Source organism: Syngnathus leptorhynchus, chromosome 6, assembly GCF_054491065.1.
Source record: "Syngnathus leptorhynchus isolate UIUO chromosome 6, UIUO_Slep, whole genome shotgun sequence".
In the NCBI taxonomy this organism is placed as follows: domain Eukaryota; kingdom Metazoa; phylum Chordata; class Actinopteri; order Syngnathiformes; family Syngnathidae; genus Syngnathus; species Syngnathus leptorhynchus.
In genome coordinates, this window is record NC_141200.1 from 12202991 (window position 1) to 12230879 (window position 27889).

At 41.1% G+C, this 27889-nt stretch overlaps 1 protein-coding gene across 1 annotated transcript; it reads left to right on the forward strand.

The window, feature by feature from the left end:
• Nucleotides 1–1035: 1035 nt before the first annotated feature.
• jph3b (junctophilin 3b) lies at nt 1036–27564 on the forward strand. Its single transcript, XM_085914346.1, has 6 exons — nt 1036–1417; nt 11198–11684; nt 14710–15075; nt 22454–22578; nt 24362–25320; nt 27345–27564. Exons 1-6 carry the CDS (start codon nt 1036–1038, stop codon nt 27423–27425), a joined length of 2400 nt encoding a protein of 799 aa, XP_085770472.1. The 3' UTR covers nt 27426–27564.
• The last annotated feature ends 325 nt before the right edge of the window (nt 27565–27889 follow it).

A 27889-nucleotide genomic window follows, 5' to 3' on the forward strand; every position in this document is an offset into this window, starting at 1 on the left:
ACCACTTATGGACGCAGTGGATTAAAGACCTGCAGACAGACTGAGACAGAAGCCGCAGGAGGAACACCGGTGGAGATATTCATCTATTCACTTATTTATCTTCATTGTGTGGGTGGGTGGGTGTGTGCATCTGAAAGAGAGGAGACCGACCGCATTGCTGCTTGCTGGCAGACAAAAAAAAAAAAAACAGCAAAGCACAATGCCCCTGATTTTAAGTATGCGTGTGCTCCCTGACTCTACGGGTGTGTGTGAAACCAAAAGTGAGCTACAGATGGACTTAGTTGTGTGATTTAACATTATATACTAAGCTTGATCAGCAAGAGCGGAGTCAAAGAAGATAAACCTCAATGTCGGAGAAAGGAAAGGATTTTTATTTTGTTTCATAAATCTGACAGCATGTCACATGCAATTGGGGCCTTGATCCTGATTGTGGAAGCCTAAGCTTGGATGTTTGATGAGCTGCCATTGGGGAGACTTCTGTGCTCCACGCGCCACAGAAGAGGAGGAGAAGGAGGTGGAAGAGGAGAAGGCATAGTCACATAGGTGGCGGCGAATGCGTGTTGTGGAGCGCGGAGGCCGGCCCATGGCGGACTGCTGGAGCTTTTGCACACTTTGATTTTCAGCGTATAGTGGCAGCAATGGGACCACCGTCCTCTTCCCTCACATCGGGCAGGAGCCGGCAAGTTGTGAGTTGGTGCTCCAAAAAAGCAAGCAGGAGAATGGTGTGATATATCCACCAGGAGATCCCTGACACCGTGCATGGACAGCTCATTTCTTCTTCCTCGGTTTGTAAAGCTTACGGCATCCGAGCACAGAGGCCTGTGTTGAACTGAGTGGGAGTTCTCTCCCTCTTTCCCTCCCACCCACCCACTCCTCCCTCTTCTTATACTCCTCCGAACTCCACCTCAAACCTAAACTCCATGGACTGATCCCTCGAGCACCAACCTGTCCTCCTTTCTTCTTCCTCTCCTTTCTTTTTCTTTTCTTTTTCTTTTTGTCGAGGCTTCAGGTGAATTGCCGAGACCTGTTTCATGCATGTCCACTGGAGGCAGATTCAACTTTGACGATGGGGGGTCATACTGCGGCGGGTGGGAAGAGGGCAAGGCGCACGGTCACGGGATATGCACGGGACCCAAAGGCCAAGGCGAGTACTGTGGGTCGTGGGCCCACGGCTTTGAGCTGCTGGGCGTCTACACGTGGCCCAGCGGGAACACTTACCAGGGCACGTGGGCGCAGGGTAAGAGACATGGTGTGGGCGTCGAGAACAAGGGCAGATGGGTCTACAAGGGGGAATGGACGCATGGTTTTAAGGGACGCTACGGCCTTCGGGAGAGCACCGGGATGAGCGGCAAGTACGAGGGAACGTGGAACAATGGCCTGCAAGACGGATACGGCACTGAGACGTACTCTGATGGAGGTAAGTTGGGAAAGACTTTTTTGTATTGGATGCTTTTAGTTTGAAGGCCAGAACATTTAGAAAATTTTGTGAATGCCGGTCAAAGGGTCAAATGGGACTGGTCTGGTATCTGATTTAGGTTTGACGGAGGCCGGTGACAGAAAGGTACAAAGGAAGAGGTTATCAAAAGGTTTTATTGGGTCATCCTATCTTGCCTAGCGAGCAGACCCATTTTTAATTTCCTCTGTTTTTGACACAGACCATTAACTAAGCACATAGCATAGCTACATAGCATACGGCCTTGTTTTGGACCCTGATAAGGCAAATGTTTTAAAACAGCTCTCAAAGTAAAAGTTGGAAAAAGACAAACATTTGAAAACGGGTCTCAAAGTGGAGGTTCGATATCTTCGCGCTGATAGGGACACACTAACTACAAACATGGTAAACTAGACACGATAATAGAGACACGCCATTTTTATTTACGTCAGGTGTACGTGCGCCTTCCCGTCTACCAATATAGGGCCCTAAAAACAAAGCTCAACTGGGTGTGATCATTTGACGTTATCAAATCCCTTTTCCCTGCTCACTATCAATGAGGTTTTTTTGCAGGGACACATTGCGTATACAAAGACATCATGCAACCGAGGCAAAAGCGCTGACAGTAATATGCATGCAGACTAGTTACATAAGTCTACTATGAACAGCAGGCTGTTCCAGGACAATACTGCTCTGGACCACACACAAATACTTGCACGCATCCTCACTCCATTGTGGGAGCTGCGATGAGATCTAGAGACGAGATTAGTTTGAAGGGTTTCATCAGGACAGAGATGGCTTGACGTGTGGCCAGACAGATGGGCTGAAGGAGAATATGTAAAGGATAGCTGGATGGACAGCTGTACGTTTGGATGAATCAGTTAGATGAAGACACGACTGTTTGGATGATCATCGTCGTCAGAAGTACTTTTAATCAGGACAAGGGAGGTTGTGAATAATAGGAGGTGTGGCCAAAGTCATGCAAAGGATGAGGATTTGCATCACTGTAATGCGTTTCAACTTTTTTCTTTAATCTATTGTCAGAGATGGCACATGCGGAAATGTTGGCGTACGGTATTTAGATTTTTATGCACGGGCAAGTTTTATTGCCCCGATTTGGCCGATCGCTCAACCAAAACCGCAACAGACAAGTGTTCTTGATGGTCATGCACGTGTAAAAATTAGTCACCCTTAATAAGATTTTAAAAACATTCAGTCTTAACATTACTGTCAAATACCAAAGTATTAATCCGAAAATAGGTCACGTCACAGATGAGTATTACGCAACTCGTTTTTAAAAGCATTCACTAACCGTCACACAACGTAAAAAGATGTTAACCTCTGCAAAACTTTGCATCTGAACTGTAACTCTGCCTGTCTCACATCATTTCCAGAATAAAGTATTTAATACCAGTTACACTTGCTGAAAAAAAAAAAAAAAAGCTTTTTCTGGTTTCAATATAATTTGTGTGTCTACTTCAAATGATATCATTGACACAGTTAAACTATGACAATGCATTTATGTGAGTTGGTTATTTCTTTCTATGAATATTGTTATTTTTTCTGGTTATTTTTTACTATTGAGTATGTGAAGTATTCATTCTCAAAACGTTATATCCATCAGTTTACAAATGCATATTAACTGCTATTTTTTTCTGTTTACAATTGTGTCTGAAATGTGAAATCCCATTGAGTGCACATAGATCCAGTCTAGTCTTTCTCTGTCATGTATCAACGGGAAGTTCCACCCCCCCCCACTACATCTGATATGAAGCAGCTCTCCTCTTCTTTCTGTTTGGCTTTTTACTTCTCTCCTACATTTGCTCTCCTCCCACCTTTCTCTTTCTTCCCGCATCCCACTGCATTTCCACAGAGCTACTCTATACAGTATAGTGGATTTCCATAGCAACGCACACCGATGTGCAGCGGGTCAGCGTGTCACGAGAGACTCTGTACCTTTCTGCTATTGGCCACTCGGAGGCCTGTAACAGGCCCTGATTGGCTGGTTTAGCCCCTGGGCTAATGGTGTTTACTGAGATGAGGAGCTAAACTGACTGATTACAATCCACATACACACACACACCCAGACACACACACACACACACAAACACGTATATATGCACAATGAGGAAGAGAGCAATAGAGAGACAGATTATTTGTCACCGTGTTACGCAGCAGTAACAGCCAGAGATTACGGTAGTCAGTTGTGTCTGACTGCTTAACACAGCAACACACACATAGCAAATAACCATTCAAGCAAAAGAAAAGAACAAAAAAAACCACTTCTTGTACCATAAATGCAGAGGCGAGTTCTCTTAGAGTTTGAGATGGAGTGATAATGCTAGTTGCTAGCCTGCGATTGAAAGGCAAACATTCTTGTCTACTTTTGCCTCAAAGTAGTCTTTTGTTCACCACAAGCCTGAACAAGATAAACATAAATGTGGACTAGGAAATGGAAAAAAGTTGGGCTTCCAGTTGTTCGGAACAACTTGTTCGACATCAATATAACTTGACCACGGCGTTACTTTAAGGGATTATCTTCTTGGTTTATCATTGGATCAAGTTAATTTCAAAATATACCCAAGTTAATCCATCCATCCATTTTCTATACCGCTTGGCCCCACAGGGGTCGCGGGCGTGCTGGAGCCTATCCCAGCAGTAATAATCATAATTAAATTAATGAACTGATTCCTACGATGATTCAGACGAATTGATGCATCCTCTTGTCATTTTTATGAATAAAATACAATGACAGCCACCACATGCGTCGGCGAAGCTCAAAATATGCCTTGATCAAATCCACCAAAATGGCCTAACAACACCCGCGCCACAACTTAGACCTGCTTTTAGCTGGTCCATCAGGATACCCAGCAAGGCCCAACGCTGTCTACCAAATTTCCCAGAAATAAACTTAAAAATGCAGTTTTTATGCCGTACATACGTGCGCCAGTATACCTCATCTTGATATGAGCACATGTGATCTGTAAGTCTGCATCTCACTTTATACTGCCGACAAGTGGCAAAACCTGCCTGTGAATTAATGCCCTTGTTGTGCATTGCAACTCAGTGTGGTCGTGTCATGTGTTATACCACTGCAAATATTTACATTTTGTCCCTGGACTCTCGTTCCCAGATGTACTGTGACTGTTTGTACCAGCAAGATGTGAAAGGGAGAGAATCAGTATGCAGTATTTAAGTCAGACTCTCTTGTTTTGTTTGCTACTTTGGAGGTCATCCCTTATGCCAAGCCTATTAAAATGCATTAATCCTCAAGGAACGTGCTGCGCCACCATGCTACTGAATAGTTTCACTTTTCGACTTTCTGACTTGTTAGAATAGTTTCGAATCTGAAGTGTTGATGTCAGCGTTGTTCACTCAACGAGCGCCGATATAATAAAGCATAAACACGCTAGCACGCACGAGTGTTATTGTACGCAATTTAAGAGGCATCGTGCTGAGCAAGGAAGAGCTTTGGTGAACGGCTGCCTAAAATTTAGGACAGAAAACGTGACAAGAAGCCTGCTTGTTGGCAAAAAGGGAGAACGTTTATAAATAATGCATGGAGTTGACTATTTGGAGGGAACATGCAGTCAACACATTTGTTCGACTTCAAGGATGCACACAAACACTTTTTGTGTGAACATAACAAAGAAATCTTGCTTTTACAAATAGATTAAACCAGCTTGTTAAAAATGTACTACTATCTACTTTCTTGTATCTACTATGTTATATTACAATATATGTATATATATATAATATCGTGAATAATTTTTACAGATGAAAAATCCCCAAATGGAAATTTGAAAAATTGAAAGGCGAAAAAAAGGGTCAAAGCAAAATCCCTTAGCGGCATCATTCGGTAATTTACAGAGGTTCAGTTCTGAACCGACTTGACTTGACAGTAGTTGCTCGTCCGCAAGCCCGTTTTGCCGCCCTGCTGTTTGATGGTCTTGCTGGCTGCGTTAGCTGTTATGTCTGTCTGTCTGTCTGTCTACCTGTCTCTCTCGCGCAGATGCCATATGAGAGTGCGATTCAATGTCTCTTCCTAGTGCCAGATTAGCATGAAGCCCAAAATGGTCTTCCTTCCATGCTGATTCTGCACACAAAAACACATACAGTACTGTATCAGCATAATAATAATATGCACATGCCTCTCTTATGTAAGATGTTTGAAATGCGGATTAGTGGAGCTGTCTGTCATACGAAAATTCCCAAAATCTTTTTTGGATATGTGCCCAGGATCAGTGCTGATTAAGTAATAATTGGACATACCATTGAGGGAGTTTGCCCAGAAAGCACTTTGTGTGGGCTCTTTTCTGGATTATCAGAAATGGGTGACAGATTTACACGCTTGACATATTGAACTGATCAATGCCCATACGTGCAAACATTACTAATCCAACATTTATAATTCTACAACAACCAAAACGCTGCTCAATATTTATAATCTTGTTTTATACAACATCCATTGCCACTGTTTCACTATTATGTTTATTTTTGACATACCACGTTTTGTGATTCCGATATTTTAATCATATTGTTATATTAATTACTACATCATGCAGGATTTACATACTACAGACTTTCACTCAATATTCCCCAAACGGGCTTTACTGTTCTCGTTGTTACAAAACAGTAAGAATACAATCTCAGAGCAGCAATATTAAATGTCAAGCACGGCATGTGATCTCACACTGACAAAATTGTTGCTAAATTTTGTTGGACAACCTGATGAGGAAATCTCCCCTCGCCCTTAAAATAAAACTGGAACGTGATTAAGCAATGTTATCTTAGGCAATTCACTTTGAAATTATAGCTTTTTTATTTGCTAATAAGTGAATTTCATTTAAAACATCTTTTTGTATTTAAAATGCATAACAAACTGCATTGAAACCCTTCCCTGTTATTTTTGTGAGGATGTATGCGTGGTGATTGTGAATGGACCCAACATCCATCTGTTAGCGGCTGCTAGCTATTATCCACTAGTAGCCCCCCAATTCATAGCGGAGGCATCCAATTTGCTATCGTCTCACTCTGTGCTTTCCACGATGCACTTGAGGCATGATGCATTTTTTTTTTTAGGAATGTTGTGAGCATAGCTTGATTGCTAACCGCATACTGTAATTAAATGCATCGTGGTTTTATTACTAACTCTTAATTGCCACAAGTGTGAATGAAAGGACGACTCTCTGTACTTATACAGTTGGAGAGAAGCGGCAGAGAAATCATGCTCTGGCATGTTATGTGCTCCGGGCGACGTTATCAACAAGACTGACAAAGCATCATTACAATGGCTGTTAAAATGGACTTGTTGATATTAAAGCAATATCAGCCGTCTGTCAGAGGAGGGGTCCAGCATTCTCAGATCTCAGAGCATGTTCATTATGGCCTACTCATTAGAAGCAAAGTGCTCCACCTACCCCTTTTTCATATTGCCTGTTTCACCTCCTTACACACATGTTGAACAGGAGTTTGATCAGTGCTTAGTTGAATGTTTTCTTCCTAGCCATTAATGGATGTTGTCAGCTAAACGTAGAGCAAATGTTTTTGGCAAGAAGCTGCTGTGGTATATTGTCTGTCCCGGTGACCCTCCGGTGTGGCCACCGGGCAAAGCTGGATGGTGATGGAAAAGGACTTCTCTGACACAGCCATCTTGGTTAGATCAAGATTTGATTCCACTCACAAAGTCTCCCCAGTTCATGACGTCTGCACAGTGTGCTCGCTTCTCCCGTGTCCATTTCTTTATTTGAATTATTATATATTCAAATTTACCAAATGCCTCTATAGGATCACGTTCCCCTTGAGGCAAATGGTCACAATATATTGCAATTACCTTTGTCTCCAGCCAGGAACTGGAACACCAGGCCACTCAAAAAATGGGTAGAAGGATGCAACCCTTTATTTTCCCTCCTTTGCAAGGCGCCAGAAGTTCTATATGTAAATTGGTTTATTTATCTATATTGTTTCGATTTAAAATTATATTATGCTCTGTGTGTCCTCACTATAATGAGTGTCTTTCAAAAAAATGTGTACCGTACACCAATGTCTGCAAAAGCTGCATCTTAAAGCCTTGCGACAGGACACCTAAATCCATTAATGATGAATACTTTGTGGATTTTAAAGACAGTGAATAGATTTATATATATTGGTTAAGACGACAACTAGGAATTCAGCTTCTGTAATGTTTCCACAGCTCTGATGTCCCCACGTCAACGGCTCCTCGTTCTACAGTAGCCGCGGCCTGAATTCTAGGCCCATATAATTCACGAGTGCTTCCTGTTTGCCTCCGGGCAGGAGCCGCAAAATCGTTTTGGCATGTGAGTTGCGACTGTATGCACAGGGAACTTTACGTGTCCAATGCTGGTTATTACGCAGTCAATGGTGAGACACGACTAAAAGCTAATCAGCTGTTGCATATGCGGTTATTGACGAGGACAAATTCTCATCCATCTCTTTGACAATGAAGAAACACCCTACCTCACTCTGACTGATGCATCTAAAATGTACATGTCAGAGTTTATATATAAAATGGTCTGTTTGAGTTGAATCTTAAAGGACAACACCAGCAAACGGCAGCTGCGTAGACAATATTTCAGCACCATGGAAAGCGACACGCAGCCTCGTGTCCCTGCATATTTTAGTAACTGAGGCATCACGCTGGATGTTGCTTTAAGGTTGGTTGGTCAAGCCATAGTTTTTCTCACTTGCTTTGGAACATTTCTCACATCAGAATTTTATGTATCAAAACTGCTTGTTGAAATTTCACATCATTTGTGCACATCCAAAAAGTAGATTCTCAGATGTGTTGCAAAAAGCTTTGGCACAACCATGCAAATGATTATGTCCAAGTCGCTGCTCTTTTTGAAATTATGAGTTGCTTAAGTGATGTTGATCAAAATGTATGCTGATGGGCCTCGGCTGAATGGTCTCACTCGCATCATTTTAGCACAAGTCCTAAAATAGTTGAACAAGTTGTTAATATATGTCTAATATATTTCTATACATTTCTATGAGCCTTTTGTGAATCAGAAAATCTTCTGACCCTCTCAAAAAATGTGATCAACCAGTTTTCTGAAACCGCCAATATCATGTGAAAATAATTGCTCTGATGAAAATGATCATTTGTCATCCAAAGTAAGGAAGGAGATTGCACTGTAAATTCCTACAGTGTTGCATGTACAATTTCTCCTAAGGCAGCTGCCCCATGTTCACATTTCTCCTTTTTTTTTTGTATTAGTTTTCTTTTCCCATTGTGCTGCAGTTTTTCCTCCTTTCCATATACATTGAGATGGTTTGTGAACTTGCCAACTGACAATTTTCTGCATACAGGAAGCTAGAAAAGTAGACTGCCAATGTCCTTGTGATGATGTCACTGACGTGTTCAGTGACACAAATATTTATAGGGGAATAATGTTTTGCCATTTGTACAAATTCTTTTTAGAAATGCACATTTACATTTTGATTTGAGTACCAAAGCAACCGAGAAAAACTGTAGTACGCTAGAAGACACAAATTGGCACTTTCACACGCAATTGTCACTTTCCAAGAGCCTTACTTCCGAGAAATTTAATTCCACAATTGTAATCTCTCAAATGAGATCGGTGGATAAACTCATCACCAACATGACAAATCTCATTTATTATGTGTTACGTAAATGCAATTTTAAATGAATTAAGTAAGTTCACTTGTTTGTCCCTGACTTACTTATATAATAGCAGTTTGTTTTTCATAGTACTCAAAGGAATTCAGTCTCGACACCCAGATGCGAGATAGTTTTGACTTGGTCTTGGCAGTTGTTTAATTATAAAATGATCTTGTCTATTACCAGATCAGCAGTTAATCCCATAGAATTATAATTGAACGGGTCAAACGGAAGGCTTGATATCTCAAGTGCAAATACTTTGTGCATTTTTGCAGAGCTCGACATCACGATTATATTAATATTTTCCTTTTTGTTCTGAGGAATGTGAGATGACGTTTTTTTTTCCAATTTATATTGGATATTAAGAGCAACCCCATTTTTTTTGTGCTTATTTTTGAACCCTCGTGCATTGATCTAAAGCCAAGCCCAGCCTCCTTGGCCTCAACCGTGCATTGTGGCGGGTGTTGAATAAAATGCTAATCCTGTCACACTCTTCCATGGATGTTTGTATGTACTTTGATCTGCTTGTCATATTGTCGTGCAGCTGTGTCCTGACATGATCACAATGGCTTGAGCAGATGTGCTGGCCAGATGTCATTGACACAGGCACTTTTTGTGTGAAAGAAAGTTAAGAAGATGCTGCCAAAGTAAGGGCAGGCCTACACTCAAATCACAGTATCGTGAACCAGAGCAAAAAAAAAAAAAAAAAATTGTTCAAAGTGTGCATTATCGTGAGAATGTGAAGGACGGACTGTAATGAGTTCATTGTACTTTATTATTATTCTTATTTTTCAACAGTATTGTATTGTGTGACTTTGTTCCGTAACGTAAGCAACAATACAAGTGGTTTATAAAAATGTACTTCCCATTTCAGTGCCACTTAAGACCACCAGGGAAATGGTTGCGTGTGTTTACGACAGAGAAAGGAAGCGTAGCTGCAGTCCTTAAATGGTCATATAGTTTGCCACAGTATGATTCACAGACCTGTTACATCACAGCCACGACAGACGGGATGGATCACTTGTACTCTATTGGAACACACTTCCGTTTGAGAGCGAGAGTGTTTATGTGTGTGTGCGTTTGAGAGAGAAGTGCAACAATGGAAACACACGCACACAGTTGTCCTACTTTTCAGCAACATTGCAATATAAGTCCTAAGCAGCAGCGAATGTGTGTTATGAAATATCAGTTGGTGGGGCAGAGAGGTCTTCCCATTATGGACAGAGACACCAGGATCCCACTAGGAGGTGTTGTTTGGCTTTGTTTAGAAAAGGTATTTTATGTTTAATTTAAAGCAGGAGTTTAACTGCAATACAAAAATACTTGTCTTCACATAAATAATAAAATAATAAAAATGTAGGGTCATTTTAGCAAAGTTATTTCAGAGATATCAGAATGATAGCCCTTCGCATTAATCGGTCCTCAAGAATTCGCTCAGCTTCAAAAAGGTCGGTTTCTGTTCATGAAATGAATGTGTGAAAGTTTGGGTTCAGGTTTATGAATAAAAGCTCCCACAGCTTCTCAGATATTCGCAGTTTCTCCTCCATTCTCACACGTTTCCTGTCTTTATAGTCTTAAGTACATTGGGCAAGTACATTTTTCTTTGACAAAAAGGCCATGTGATCCAACAAAATAATTGACAGTAGTTGGCACTTTAAGTAAACATGTCATGAATCGTTTTTTTTTCGTTTTTTTTTTGTCAGCCACTGTGCAAGCAAGGGTCATCCAGTTCCATCTAGTTGAACCAAGTTGCTCCATGAGCAGTTGAATTTGGGTTATGTCGCCACCATAGTAACGAAACACTGAGGACCTGTACTTTGTGGGCCTTGAATCAAATCACTGTTTTTCCCATTATCTCAGAAACTATCAGCGCACCCCTTGCGCATTTCATTTGAAGGGGCTAGAGGGGCTGCTTCAATTAGTGGTACATGAAATCAATTCATGACATAAAACATCCTTTACTAAGCTCACTTGCACTGCAAAAATAACAAAATAAGGTTCAAACCGCTTCCATGCAGATTTAAACTGTGCTTCACGCCAGACTTATGCTGGGCACAAAAACTAGAGTCTAGAAATATTTTTATCAGATGGGGTTGAATGTTTTTTTTCCTCTCTTTCCCCAGGCACATTTCAGGGCCAGTGGGTTGGTGGGATGCGGCACGGCTACGGTGTCCGCCAAAGTGTCCCGTATGGCATGGCGGCCGTCATCCGCTCCCCTCTCCGTACATCCATCAACTCCCTTCGCTCCAGCTCGGAACACAGCAACGGTACAGCTCTACTTGACCGGAGCGGCGCAGTCGTTCCTGTTCCTCCACCTCTTCCTGGTACCTTGTCCACCAGCGTCTCCATGTGCAGCACAGGAAGCAGCGGCAGTAGTCCCGCAGTGTCTCGAGGGGGCTTCGTACTGACGGCACACAGTGAAACTGAGCTCCTAAAGGGGAAGCACAAGAGCGGACTGTTCAGGAGGTCAATTCTGTCCGGGCTGAAGCTGAGGAAGTCTGAGTCCAGGAGCTCTCTGGCTTCTCAAAGGTCTAAACAGAGCTCGTTCAGGAGTGAAGCTGGGATGAGTACTGTGTCTTCAGCTGCGTCTGACATCAATTCTACCATCAGGTATGAGATGACATCAAGCAGCGAGAAGAATCTCGGAGTCTTCCAGTTTATATACTGGTACCAAATAAAAGTGGTGAGGAAAAGTATAAATCTAGTTTTAAAAACATTTTAGTCGAGGAAGCAGCTTTTTGTCACACTTCATGCCACCAAATCATACTGTGCAGATTTGTTTATATGGCTTTGTTGAAAATATGTGCCGGTTATCAGAAGTTCTCAGAAGTTCTCAGCTCTTCTCATGCTAATAGCGCTTAATAATCTCTGATAACTGTGCTTTGCTCCCTTTTTTTTTCTTTTTTTTAGCTTTGACATGATAATGCTTCCATGTCATCCTCGGAAATTGCAGATCTTTGTCCAGCTGAGATGCCAAATCATGAGGAGAGAAATTTAGTTTGAGGCAGTATTATAAAATGAGTTGCAATGTTACTTCATGATCCAGCAAAGTACAGAAAGAGTCATTTTTATAATTTGGCAGTGAACAAAAGATTCTCTTGGCTGCTTAATCTCTCAGTTGATGGGTATGAATTTTTTCGTAATATATCCTGACCAATGATGCATGGTAAATCCATGGGCTTCTTTTTTTGACCAAATAATACACTTTGTGTGTCTGGGATTTACACGTTTTCATTCATTCATTCATTCATTCATTCATTCATTCATTCATTCATTCATTCATTCATTCATTCTGCACAGCTCTCCAGGTAGCTACAGTATGCCAACCCCAACAAGCCCTTGAAGTAAAATGAAAAGAAAAATAATTAAGTAAAATAAAAGGAAAATAAAAAATAGTAAAGCTATTGATAAAATGATAAATTTTAACTATTCATCATTATCGCAAAAAAAAAAAGTTTTGAGTGATAAAGGGCTGTCATTTTGTGGACACTACATCTGCCGCGTGTTTGCCAATTTAGCGGACATGGTCTCTGCCAAACTGGGTGATCAAGGACAGTAAGGTTGTGCTCTTGGAGATGCTCCTGGCAGAATGACAATTTGGTAGCAGAATGTCAGGATAAACTGATGCTTGCTCAGACAACATTTAAATCCGGGCATAGCTGATCAAATGTGATTTGGGGTGAATTTGACTGATCCACAGGAAGACAGATTTTGAGCTCTGTGTGGTGGACATTAGACAAGTCAAGTCAAGTCAAGTTTATTTGTATAGCCCTAAATCACAAGCAGTCTCAAAGGTATTTTGTTTACAAATACAAACCTGCTGAATCATTGTAGACATAAATGAATCAACCATATTATTATTATTACGATTATTTTATTGTTAGTGAGGTAAGGGCACGTGAACGATTTGGGATAGGGGGGTGAGATAGTCAATGTGTGACTGGTGCACTGCATTTAAAGGCAATGGGAGGATGAAAATCATCCATGTTTATGCACACAGCTGTGCATGTGTTTTAGATACGCCGGCTTGTTCCGGACTGGTCTAACCTGCTTATGTGCAGGTTTACGCAGGTTAACAGATAGATCCCCGTGTGTTATGCGTGTGTCAGTTAATTGAATAAAGAAGAAATGACTAGACTTTTAAGGGATGAGCAAGAAAGGAAAGAGCAGAATTTCCTATGGGAAGTTCCACACTTCTTGAAATCCCCAGTGTCAAATTCCAGGCATTCAGGATTGAGGTGGTTTATTTTTAAAGGCACTAAACAGACACTGTATGCTAAACACCACTGTCATCAGCTCTTAACTTGTTTGTGGGCTGAGTGGCTGACAAAAGCTTATCAAGCCTCTCGCTGATACAAACGGATCCACGCATAGTTTGTTTGTTTTTGGTTTTTTTAGAAACAAAATGATGAGCTGACAACTTTATTGTACTCCTTGTTGGTTGGGGTTGAAAAGGAATTTTGGGAAAAATCATTTTGAAACACCGCTTTTTCACCAACAAGCTCTCTGCATCCATTTGTTTCTTTCAAAAAATTTAACTGGCATTCATTTTCAATGCTATCAACGGGTTTTGGAGCGATCCGTAAATTTAGTTTGACGCACATGGGGCCCGATAGGCTCCAGCACACTCGCGACCCCCGTGGTACGGATGGAAATGGACACTATTTAGGTAGATTGACACCCTTGCGCTCAGCCTATAAAACAGGTGTGGCTTCATTTTGGTGCCAGGCAATAGTCGAGTTGAGTGTATTTTGAAATAATAGACACGCTATGCCTCACTGGGAGTTCAATGGACCATCTGCAATTCCGGTGAGAAAAAGTAGATTGATTATAGACTACCTGGCAGACAGATGCGGCGCCCCACAGACATTTGTGGTGAATGTCATCTGATTTCATTCACAAATATGGCAACAGCATGGGACACTCCCTCTGAATCATTGTTAAAATCAATTCATTGAACAAAATATTTTTATTATTATTCATTATTATTTGTGCGTGTGTGATCACATAGTGCTGTTCTTTCCTTTTTTGCGTCACAATGATATGGTTTGTCAACAAATTCCAGTGTAAACAGTAAAAGTGAAATGTAAATCTTGCCCAGTGTCTTGCAATGAATCTTCCACATAGATGAATATGTAGCTCTCAGTTTTGAAAGATTGTCATCAAAGTTAAAGCGGCAGTTTACACCAGAAGAACCTCAATTGTACGCTTGTATATTGACAACCTGACAAAGCAATTGACTTACTCATGACAGAAAGATTTGATGTTCGGCAGTGAGAGAGATATTTACTTTTGAAATACTATGCACGAAACATTTCGAGAAAGAAAATAGTTTTTGTGTAGGAAGTGTGATGTTTAGACATTTGTATCAATTGTTTTGATCAATGCAACTACTGTTTTGCACATGTCAGTTCTGATCAGAAAAATCTACCAAAGCCACTGAGAAAAACAGCAATATCAATGTTGGAAGTTTGAAATTTGACTATATTTTTATCATTTGAGATATTTAAACCAAAGAGCCTGTATATTCTTAAAACAGTTTGTTAGTCTAAAAAGATTTATTTATTTATTTATTTATTTATTTATTTATTTATTTAATCAAACAACGTCAACCTAACTAAGGTAATCTTTCTAGCCTTGGAGATGCAGATGCAGAGTTGGCAGTAGCTGATGATGATGTGGATGCCACGGCAACAGAGACCTACTGCGGGGAGTGGAAAAATGACAAGAGGACAGGATTCGGAGTCAGCCGGCGGTCTGATGGGCTGCAGTATGAGGGAGAGTGGCTGAGCAACAAACGCCACGGCTACGGCTGCACGGCTTTTCCTGACGGAACTAAAGAGGAAGGGAAGTACAAGCAGAACATCCTGGTGAGTGGCAAGAAGAAGAACCTGATCCCGCTCCGGGCCAGTAAAATCAGAGAGAAGGTGGACCGAGCCGTGGAGGCAGCGCAGAAGGCAGCGGACATCGCACGCCAGAAAGCAGAGATTGCGCTTTCCAGGTAGTTAGTCACGCATCTCCTAATTGTGCAAACTAACATGTGACTCTAATTTTTAGCACATCCTCCTCACAGTTGTCAGGTTGGAGGCTCAAATATGGGTTATCTATCTATCTATATATGTCCGTCTGAGTATTTTAAATGGACATTTAGCCCCACATCCACATTCTAGTTGCTACCATGACAGAATGGGACCATGAACATAATGTTTTTCCTTGGCAGACCAGACTCAAAGCAAAACAGTGATATCACTAACCAAAAATCCAGCAAAACGACGAATTGTAAGAGAATCTACCAACAAGCCCTTTTTGCTTTTTTGACAATATTCGCCCAACTTGTTGTCTAACACAGCATCTGGCAACCAGGCAGGGTGCATTCCATCACACTGTAGTTTGTTATTGTTGGTGCTGCGTGCTTGGATACGTCAAGTCAAATCAGATTTATTAAACCACAAAGTCTCAATGGGCTTCACATACCCACAGCTGAAAAATATTGCGGACATTTGCCCAGAAAAGCAAGAAACCCCCCCCCCAAAAAAAACCCATAAAGGAAAAATAAGAAACCTTACCATTTCAGCTTTTGAGTCACTTTGCCGAATTTATATAAAGTTTTCAGAGGAATATCAAAGGCAGCAAAAATTGTTGTTAGGTGATTTTTGTGCAAGAACTTGCCACGCTAGCCTGAAAAGTTAAGCCAGAAGTGTTAAATTGGCACCCATGGGACCAGTTTGAGCACTTTTGTAGAGTTCAAATGCACTCTAGCGTGCTTTGCTTGTAATGTTGAAGACAGCCGATCTTGGTCTGCTACAGATTGTCTTTCAGCTTGTAAGTGCAACTTGGATTGTCAGTGCAGTTTATGTTCATCTTGTTGGTCGTGCTTCCTTGTCCTACTATCGGATCAGTGTGGCCCAATCGTTTATTATTTTATCTCTGCCTGATTAAGAACAGGATTACTGTTAAGGTGGAAGTAGGATTAAGGGGGTTATAGTACAAGTCGTGCGCCAAATGACGCGAGACTATCTGAATCCGCTTAAGACTGTGATGACTCACTTGAAGAGCAATGACTTTTGTTCCAATGCAATGTCAAACAGGAAGATAATATATTGGTCACCCGCTCACCTGACCGCTTAAATCCCACTGAGGTCAGTTGTTGGCGAGATGCTCGTCTGACTCCTGACTATTGTTGAGGTGTCATTGAGGTCTAACGGTTCCCAAATTCAGCTTAGGGACACAAAAAAAGGGCCCAAACATGCTATTGCAAGTTGGTTTTATGCTCGCATGTGTGTGATTTGGTTCTCTGTGTTGTGTAATGTGTGAAAACACAATAGACGGTAATAGTTGATTGAATTTCCCTCCAGTATATAAAATTTAGTTTAATTTACTACAAACCATTATAGATTGTAGCTTTGGTATTATGTGCATAAAATTACATAAGGGGTGTTTTTGGTTATTGATTTTTTGGGGTATTTGTTTGTCTTCATACACACTGTGTCATTTGTGTGTGCATGCAAACTAATTAGGAACTGAATTAGGAAAGAGGAAATCCAATTAGACTTGATGACTCTGTTAAGGCCACTGCCCGCCACATCGCCAGCACCACAGCACCACAGCAGCCAGACAGAAAGAAACAATAAGAAAGTATTTCATATCATTTTGTCTTTGTGTGGGGTTTCCTGTAATTTCTCTAATCAATAAATGTATGCACTTGCGCATTATTCATTTTCTGTGAGAACCTAACAAAGCAAAATGAATCAAAAGCATGCATCCATCCAGACCAGCTCATTTCGGGCTTGTTTGACAAGACATCTTGTAAACGCTGGAAGTATTTCCCAGTCCTTTGTGAAATATAAACATTTATATACAGATGACAACAAAAAAACAGACATTATTCGAACGGTACACACACACACACCTACTTCTTGATTGTGAATTGCTTTCATTGGCATATATGAGAATTAATATGATGGATGAGTGTAGCGGGGTAGTAAAAAGAAACTTTGCCTTCGTAACTTTTATTTTTTACAAAATGCAGTTTTCATTCTGAAAAACATAAATATCATACCATTTAAACAAATGGTATTTTATGGTAAAGTTAATTTATTTAGTTTTCCGTTAAAATCACTTTTGTGTGGAAGTCCTGGAAACTGGGAACTTTATTTTGTCTCCCAGTATCCCAGCTCAGATATGACCTTTTTTTTTTTTTTTTTTACGATTTAGTTTATCTACTATACACACTTTTTATTTCCCAAAGCTGGACCACGTAAGAGCTGGAGCACATACATGCAGGGGGCTTGAATAAGATCAGAAAGTGGGCTTGCAATTGTGATTTCCATATTCATGATCTCTGCTGAAGGATTTAAACAGTCATGGGACCAAAACCTTACATAAAGTCAATACCAGTGAATCTTCTGATGTGCATATGTTGACCAATAAATACAGTCCAGAAAATGGTAGACTCTGCCGTACACTGAAGACTGCAACACCAACTAAGTTTCTTTTTTAGTATGAGAATAAAGGAAAAACATTCCATGTTAAACTTATCCTTTGCTGTTGTCACTTCCATTTTTAGATTGGCATGTAATTATTCATTTATGTATGTGATACTAGCAGATGGACGTGAATCTGTGCAACCCTGAGCCACAGTTTGACCAATTCATATATTTCAGTTAATAATGTAATGAATGGGTCGTTTAACTCTGTCATTAATCTGTTGTACTCTATTTCCAATCTCAGACTTTAAAACTCTTCAATCAAATCCAAATGCAACACAGTTGTAGCACCTTTTTTTTCTTTTTAAAAGGCCTGCTCATTCGCTACAGCCAGTAAAGTCCAGTACTGATTAGGAAAATTGCCAAGTAGACAATATACTAAATTTTGATTCACTTTTGGGCTTGACTGATTTAGAGAATAATAACTTTCCATCTTGCTCCTTCGCAAAACTCCACATGCTGTCGATTAGCCATAAAATAAGCTGGAATTGAAAAATGACACTGCTGAAGAATTTTCCAATGAGTCAGGTAGCAAAAGTAAGAGAACAATAAATTAAAATGAATGTTATTCATGTTTTAAGGCACATAAGGAGTATGTTTCTTTCTAGATGTTTCTAGGAGTGACCTGCTGTTCATTTCTGGAGTCATTCATTTTGCTCAGATGTCAATGACCTGAAAACGTCGCCTCTTTATTTGCTGAAGAGAGTCACTTCAGTGTATTTCTCACCTAATGAAAACCCAACAAGTGTAGAAATCAAAATTCAAATTCTTTGAAAAAGCATTGGCGCAAAGACATCATTGCTGATTTTGGGCGGAATCTTTCTACTCGCTAAATTTTTACAAGACCCCAAAACAGCATGTTTATTAAATCATTAACATTGCAGCTTCAAAAAAGAGCGAGCCATTTTGAGCACTTTAAATTGTTCAATCAATTTTAATTTTCAATCATTTCTTGCTCCACTTCTTTCATTTGACATGATTTACCATATTAAAAATAATGTATAAAAACAACACCCACATGACTTTGCATAACATACCACACAGACACAAAGAGGAATAGATCAGCATCCCTTCCCGTGGCCCCGCCCGTTCTTTCTTTCTCATGTCCTTGGAGGTCTCCCAAGGTCACAACTTGCATGACTTGCTTCTCACTAATGATGAGCCATGGTCATGGTTATTGGATTCAATAATGAAGACATTGTGCTTGCTCTCCCCCTTTTCTCCTCCACTTAAACGCTTGAGTCATTTGAGCGTGTCTGTAATTAAGCTGGTTCACAATTAATGATAATGATTCACTAATGTTGAATAAGGAAGAACGCTCCTCTTATCAAAGACACCTCTGAGTCTCTCTTTTGTTACCGACTCTCATCTCAGACTTTGTATCACTGCTCTCTCTTTCTCCTTTCGCTCTTGTGAAGGGCTCGTGGTATAATTTTGCTTAGTTGCTATCAGATGTTTTATTGCTACAGTACAGGAACAGGTTGTTGTGGGCGAAGAGATGGAAAGTAATGAGAGTGACTAAGAGGTTTAAGGCTTTTCTTTTCTCTGTAAAAGGAAAAATCTAAGAAAAGCTCAGGTAAGAGAAGTAAAAGATCTTTCTCATAGTTGGAAAAAACCTTTGTCTGAAAAAAGAAAGTTTAAACCCTATTTTAAAAAGAAGACAAAATGAACACCATAGCAGAATGACTCAGATGTCTTTTTGTGTCTTGTGACGACCAAGGTGAATTCAGGCTGGGTAAAATGATCAGCGCAAGAGATTTTGATGTGGCAGAAATCATACCTTTCCCTTTATTGCACCGCGACTGCCAAAAAATAACAAATATATCATTCATCTTTCAGTCCCCCCATCCCCGTAAGCATAAAGTGGCGTTTCGAAATCAACGTGTAAGATTGCATGGTTGGCAAAGCGTGTGCATCAGGGTAAGAGAAACAAAGAGGCAGCGAGGTGAAAATCAATGTCCATCGACATGTAACACTGCATCAAGACGGCTGCTGCGCCCTGAGAGCAAAAGAAGCTTGGAAAGAGGGATGGGATGGGATGGGATGGGATGAGATGAGATGTCTGCATTCATTTCCCCATGTGCTCCTTCTCGTAGCTTAAAGTGGTTTTGTAAGCTACAATGAATTGAGGAAATAAAGAGTTAAAAATACAATAGGTCTGCTATTCATACACAGTATATGATACGTATGTCCGATTTTTACAGCGCATGGTTTTATGTGTGAGATGAATGAGATGAACATTGTCCATCCAATAAATAAATAAATAAATAAATAAATAAAGAAAGAAAGAAAGAAAGAAAGAAAGAAAGAAAGAAAGAAAGAAAGAAAGAAAGAAAGAAAGAAAGAAAGAAAATACAGCTTGCATGCTTATGATCTGACCAACTATACAAATATGTATGTGCTTACAAATGATTGGTTGACACACGTCTGCCTCGAAGTAGAGATGTAGTAGATTCAATTCATGGCTGAGGCCCTCATGTGTGGAGTTGCATCTCAATTGGTAGTGGCGAATAGGCCTACACTGAAAAAAGTTTTTATTGAATTGAGTCCATTTTATTTTGTGAAGTGGTTGCACAAAATAAGATCATCTAGATGGATCAATTGTTTAAGTACACTATACATCTACTGAGACACAGGTCAACTGCACACCCCGATGACACTGCATTCACTTGTCGGGATTTAGTCATCTCCCTCATGGGGCCCCCTACTAAATGGTTTATTGTCAAACACACAGACACCAAAATTAAGATATATCTTCTGTCTTAGTTATTTTGGGGAGAAGCTTTGTGGTCCTTCTTGCCTATGGACCGAGGAAGTCAAGAAATGATTCTTGGCCTCTCATTCAATGCCAGCTGGGATAGACTCCAACTCACCAGCAAATTTAATGAGGACTGGTTTTTAATTTAATGGTTGCCTCACTTTGGACTCTTGGTCTTACGCTCGTGCTTTCTTGGTGCATTACTCAACCCCCCCTGCGATTGTCACACACACACACACGCCACTCATACGCTCATCACTGTGTAGGCTATCTCCTCCAGTTCTACATCCACTCGTGGGCAGGTTGTTATCTGAGTCATTATGGATGGTTGCCAACCTGCCTGTTTGGTTTGTCTTGTCAGCTGCCCGCCTCTCCATCACCATCCACCTGCCTCAACTGTTTTCATCATTTACTTTCGGCGTGCGTAGTCATCAAAACACGCTCCACGTTACTTTGCCCCTATTTTCGGATTTCGTCTTTTCCATTTAAGTTGTAAGAGAAGTACCAGCTCCTACTGTATGTGATTCATGTGGTTTTTTTTTAGCACGTTACGAGGTTGTTATTGAGTGTTATCCATAGTTGTGCGATGTATAAAGTATACACTGCAGACGTAATAAGTTTGGCCTTGAGTTTAGATTTGGAATCTGTTGCCTCATCATTCCGACAGGCTTCGACTGATGAACTGTGCGGGCGTCGACTGTACGCTCGCTCACAGTGTAGTTTGAAGAATTCTGCCACAAGATTTCACAAGTGACTGAGTCTAGTTTTGTGGCGATAAAAAATATGAATAATAAATTATAGCTAGCCCATCAAATGCACAGACGCTTTCACTCAGATGAAAAATTCTGCTGGCTGCAGCCAAGGCACAAAAATACACAGTCACAGGTCCAGAAAGTAAAAATTCTAGCACATTTGAGCTTTTGCCACAGGTGCTTCTATGTAAGGTCACGCAGGTAAACAAGCTCAAATTCTCCACCTACACAGCGAAATATATCTTGTGTGGGTCACAACAATACTTAATCATATTTACAATTTCATTTTTGCAAGTGGCACACGTTGCCAGAAGTAAATGAGAGTGAATGAGAGCGAGTCCTTGTTTTATAATCCTAAAATATATCCCAATTTTTTTCTTTATTGTAGACCACGTTGTCTTTCTGTAGTGACCTGTAGTGTTGCTTGAGTAACAACCGTGCAGTGTTCATTTGAATGTCTGGTGCCACTAAAAGTTACGAACCTCTTCAAAACACGAAGCTTTCACCAAAATATCTATCACCTTTTAAATTTACTGTATTTTCCGGACTATAAGTTGTTATGTTATTCAATGAATGGCCCATTTTAAAACTTGGCACCATTCATGCATCATGTCAAATTTTTAATCCAAATCAAATCATTCTCCATTTTATCTTTTTTATTTCAACTTCAGATGCAACAAATTACTTTTCTAATCACAAAATAATGATCCATAGTCTTTTTGATTCCTGATTCATAGTCTTCAGCGGGCCACTTATGGTTGATTTCATGACACAATGCTTCGGGCCAGTTTAAATTTAGGAATTTGGTCCATATATAAGGCGCACTGGACTATAAGGCGCACTGTCGGCTTTAGAGAAAATTTTTGGTTTTTAGGTGCGCCTTATAGTCTGAAAAATACGGTAACTCGTATGAGCTGTTTTTGTTGTCGTTAATGTATGGATCCAATGAATGTTGTACTAGCCCAAGCATTTTCAGTTCCAGTCTTCAAGGTCTTCACATTTTTTTCATCGCTTTAAGAAACGCCGACATCTGTTGGCCAATCAGATGACTGCACTCCTTGGCCTGCAGTCTAGAAATAGGTCGGAAGAGATTCAGAGGAATGGTTCCATTGAAAATTAGTAATGGAAAATTAACCACACAAGGTAGAACATGGCTCTTCCGGCGTAGAACCAGTACAATGGAAAAATGACTTAAGCAAGTCTGAACTGTGTCACAGCAGAGAGTAACCAGCAGCAAATTAGGTCAATTAAGTATCTAGAGGAAATGATAGAACTTCTACAAGGCAGACAGTGATTAATGTACACAGTATCAGCTCATTGCAAAAACATGGCTGCATTGTTTATGAATTGACAACTTTGAAATGTCCTTTTTCTGTGTGTCAGGACTGCTCATGCACAGGGTAAAGCAGAGGCAGCTGTTGGAGCGGCCCAGAAAGCTCAAGAGGAGAGTCGCATGGCCAGAGTCACTGCCAAGCAGTTCTCCCCTTCCTTCCAGCATCCGGGAAATGGTGGGTCCCCACACACTCACAGAATTGACTCATAGCTATATACATCTGCCCATGTCCACATTTTTGTACAGCGCTTAAGAATTGTGTGTATAATGTAGATACAAATCTTAGGGAATGACCAACTCACCAGATAATTAGTCAGTCTTGCGTCATACATGAGGCTTTAGAGACTGGTGTACAGTTCTGGGTTTGAATCTTGGGTTGGACCTTTCTGTATGGAGTTTGCATAGGCTACCTGTGCTCATGTGGATTATTTCTGGTACTCTGCAACATATTCATTCAGGTTCAGGGCTTTATTTTTCAATTTTAGCTAGCGCACATGGTGTAAAAACTAGTCCATTTAGATTTTTGTGCACATGCATGGCTCATTTAGTGTGTTAGGTAATTTGGCAGACCACGCTGAGCCACACTGGGCATTCTGGTGGACCAACTGTGGTTTCTTTTGCCTCTCTGCTTTTTGGGCTCGCGACAATTTAGTCCCAAACATTTGACTTGACTTTAGACCATCTGAGAGCGGGTTTAAGTTGTAGCGCATGTAATTTGATGTGGTTTTGGTGATTTTGATCAAGATGCAGGCATTATGGGAAGCCATCCCGAAGTGCTGACGTAACACTTCCCTTTGGTGATCCAACTGGCCATTGTTACATTTTCCACCTGTGTCTGCTTGCAGTTCCTTAGATTAGGACAAATGGCAGACAATGAATTAATACTGAACAGTGCATTCTTCCATCTTTTAGGAAGACCTTTTTCTGATCCAGCATGCCCAAGTGTATACAGAGCACGCTTAATAAAATCACGTTTGTATTAAGGTCAATGTCAACCACCCTTGAACTTTGAATTTCCGCCTTTGTCCATCAGACCTATAAAACACCCCAGGTAGCTAAGCCCCCCCTCATACTGTGCTCAGCACAATGACACACACGTGTTTTATAACATTTTTGACTGACAGACATACAGCACCAAACAGTTGTGCAATATCAGTAAAAACTAGTTGGTCTCAAAACGTACGTTTTTTTTCTTTTTATTCATTGATATGAGCCAAGGCTTTTATTACTTTTGAAAGATGAACTCACTGTTTTAATTTTGGAATTTTCAATTTGGCTTATCAATTTCTCTATTGTTGAGTTTGCTAAACTAGTTGGTTTTATATGTATCAGGTAGGATCAGGGAGTTCTACATCATTATAGACATCATCTACTTTTTGTGACACTAAAATGAAAACCAAATTCGCTCACAGCACCACAAAATTGTGCACAAAAAGAAAAATTACACAACTACTATTATGCAGCAAGAGAACACAAACAAGAAGTAATATTAACTAGCTTGTAACTAGCTGGACCCGTTATTACCGGTAACTATTTACAAAAGCAGCAAAGCATGCTGGTGAAAAAAAAAAACAACCACCACATTCTTCAATTTGAAATACTATTGATAGGTTCCATGCATGCTCTCTTTTGGAAATGTGGAGGAGCATAGGCAAACAGTAATATTAATGCAAACCTAATGGAATGCAAGTCCATACATTTTAACTAAATGAGTCTTGGTTCATTTACAGTCCTCCATTTTCAAATGTTTTCCGTATGTTTTATTAACATTAATTTCGTTTCATTATTTTTAAATTCACAGACTGATTTTAAGGGATGCAAATAAAAATACATTTTATCATTTAAATCAGTGACAAGATGAAAATACTTAATACATTTTGCCATGATTCATTTTGCAATCAAACAAAAAAAGGCAACGTTCCTTTCTGGCCTCATCTTTTTTTTTTCTTTTGTCACAGGCATGGAGGTGCAACGTCCCAAGTGTCAGGTGTCCAGTGAAGTGGAAGGTGAAGGCTTGTCCAGTAGCGCCGGAACCGCAGACAGTCCCGACCTCTATGTGAGGAGCACAGGCTCGGATGAGCCCTCCAACGCCACACCAGATCTCAGTCCCCCTTCTTCTTCCCCTCCCCACAGTCCTCCCGCCTTAATTCGGCCAGCGCAACGCAGCAAAAGTGCTCGATTTCACCGGCAGACTGCAGTTGACCACGGAGACAGGGGGAAAGAAGCGGGAGAACGAGGTGACAAAGAAGGGCCTGGAGGTCAGACAGAAATTCACGTCTTGATAGAGCCAGGCAGTAAGGAGAGTGAAGGTGGCAAGGTGGAGTACATGAGGGCAAAAAGCTGGAGTGAGGAAAAGAGAAAAGGAGTCTTCCACAAAGGGGGAGGGGGACTTAGCGGACAAGGCACCGGTAGGACCAATGGACACAAACACACCACACTCAATCATAAGTCTCGGGACCATAGTTCATCCAATCATAAGCAAACCGGAGGAGACAGATGGACAGAGACATCCTCTTCTGCCTCTTGGACGTCTGGGCACAGGGGGGCGCACAGCAGGGCAGGGCGGCTTCTTGAGCAGGACGAAGAGAAAATTAGCAATTATGAAATGGAGATGAAGCCTTTACAGCCCAGAGACTCCACTACCCACAAGCCCCATGGGCACGGGGAAGAGAAGCACGGGCACAGTCACTCTCACGGAGAGGGGCGTTCACACACTTTGCAACGACAGAGACATAAGAATCGAGACGGGAGGGAAGGAAGAGAGGGCCGGGAAGGTAAAGACCAGCTAGAGAGCGTACGACTGGGCGACAAGATGGATGCTCGGCCTATACGACGGGACCTCACCCTCTCCCCACCTTTGAAGTCTTCTCCCATCGCACCAGAGCAACAGGAAGTCATCCAGCGCAAAGGCCACTCAGTAAGACCCATGCACTGCACAACACAATTTCTGGATTACAGAACCCAACTGAAAAAAAGCCGCAACAGTTAAGTTTAGCCATGAAAACTAATGTGTACATATATTAGCCGCTTTGCGTTCAGAGCCATGAAGCTCCACATTACGGGGATAAGAAAGAACTGAATGTGACTAAACCATATAAGTCGCTTCCCGGGGCTGATGAACGGAGCTAGAATTTAAGCAGATGGAAAGTTTGATTGTTGTAGGTCAAGAAAAGACGTGTAGGTTTATTTTCCAAATGAAACAGCACAGGACATAACTCGTAACATAAAAGTAACCAAAATAACCACGTGTATTTCTCACCGTAAACATGAATAGGGAATTGACACAGTTGAAAATTGGTGGCTTCCTGTCAAGGGTTCAAATTCACCGCGGGTTTGATAGCTTCCCAGTACAATGCATAGTAATGCCCTCTAGTGGTATGGGGGCTAAATTACAACAATGCAAAAATAAGACAAAAGGACAAAAATGGCTCATACAAAATGACCTCAAACACAGGCAGACTGAGCAGTGAGCAATCGCCAATGTTTTTGAAGGCAGTGAATCTTGGGTTCGTTCCAGGTCGCAAATGTTCGTCAAACCTGTACTTTAGGTGTGGCAAGGGAATTTGAAACATGTTCAAAATTCACTGAATATCAAAATTGGAAAAACAAAATTCACCGAAAATCACTAAAACTCTCTGGGGATTTTTTTTATTTTTTTTGCCAACACTTGCAAACTTGAACCTGACTAACATGGACCTGAACGCAGCATTTGCTGCCTTTAAAAACATTGGCAATTTTTTGCTGCAGTGCAGTCTTGTTGTCACACGAGGAAAATTTGCTGACAGTTTTCTTGATAACAATGCATGGAGACAAAGCGAAGATGTCACTTAATGAACGGAGCTGCTGTCCTTCAAGGCTAATCCCTCTCATCCATTGCCGATGATGGCGTGAGTGTGGTAGCCAATCAAAGAGAGATGAAATGGTTGTATTTATGCCTTTTGTTTTCTTTGATCATTAAACCGCAGTCTTCAATTGTAAGAAAAAAAGTAGCCTCTTATAGTCTGAGAAGTACGGTAATTAATCTCACATCTACGGACAATTTGGAGTGCTCAATCGGCCTAACATGCATATTTCTGAAATGTGGGAGGAAACTCACGCAGGTATGGGGAGAACTGCAAACTCCACACAGGAAAGGCAAAAGAGCTGGAATCGAACCCTTGCACCTCAGACCTGTGTGGTGGATGAAAACCCAGCGACGCTGTCTTTTTGTGCATACACTGCTTAATTATTTTTACTTTGATATCATTAGTCAGGCCCTCTGTAAGGTTATGTCGTAGTTTGCTGGTTGCTGGCTTCTGTCGCATGAACACACGCACGCGCACGCACACAACCTCTGCGCAGACTGGTAAAGAGTGTGCAAAGCAAATTCACACGCACACCCACACACACGCATACAACCTCTGCGCAGACTGGTATAGAGTGTGCAAAGCAAATTCACACGCACGCGCACATGCACACGCACACACACACGTACACAAACACACCAAGAGAAGCCCACTGGGGCTCTCTGCACCTTAGTAACAGCAGTTTGGCAAAGTAGGGCTTCCTCTCAGATGCCCCCTATTGGTTAACTAGCGCTCTGTTGCTAGGGAACAGCTTATGCCTTGCTTCGACAGCGGCCAATCGGTGGGTGGGTGTCAGCAACAGCGGAAGGGGGGCTGTTGCGATGGAGTATGTGTTTGCAGCTGCAGAGAACCAAGCGGGATTTGTGTAACACAAGTTCACAGGACAGAATTATTATCACACTGAGATAAATACAATGTTGCTCTCAGACTGTTTGTGCAATGACTAGATTAAGTTCACCCACAAGGGACGTGCGTATATTGGACATGGAGAATGTGCGTAACCTAAATGAATAACTGAGATGGATGCAATTGCAAAGACAGCAGATTGTCATTATTGACTGACTATTAAACCTTTTTTGATTTGTCTCCCCTGCAGGCCTACAGCGTTATCCTGGTTGGCATGGTGATTCTTCTCAACATTGGAGTGGCTTTTTTGTTCGTCCACTTTTTTATTTAAGAATAGCATTGTTTTTGGAATGAGCCCATACAACTGTAAACTTCCATAGTTATTAAGAGGGATCTGCTGTCCCTGTGTGTTCCTGGGAAAATGACGGCAACCACCTGAAGAGGACACGGAGGGCTACGATCCTTTTTGGCCTAAAGATGGTTGATTTGCGTTCAAATCTTAGTCCAGCTCCCATGATGGCGACACTGCAGTGCAGCGCCCAATGACCTGGATGTAAAGAAGCGTGCGCCAGCCTCGGCGAATGGGCTGCATAATACGGTCCGGAAACTGGACTAAAGTGAGCTTGAGTAGTTCACATATTGACTGAAATTGGTCTGATTCCCAGGCCATGGCATTATAGCAAGTAATGCCTGCTTCCACTGTCTGAAGACAAAATATATACCTTTTCCATCTTCAAATCATAGTTTACAACAGATTTGTAATATTTCTTTATGAAGATTTTCTCTCATGTATAA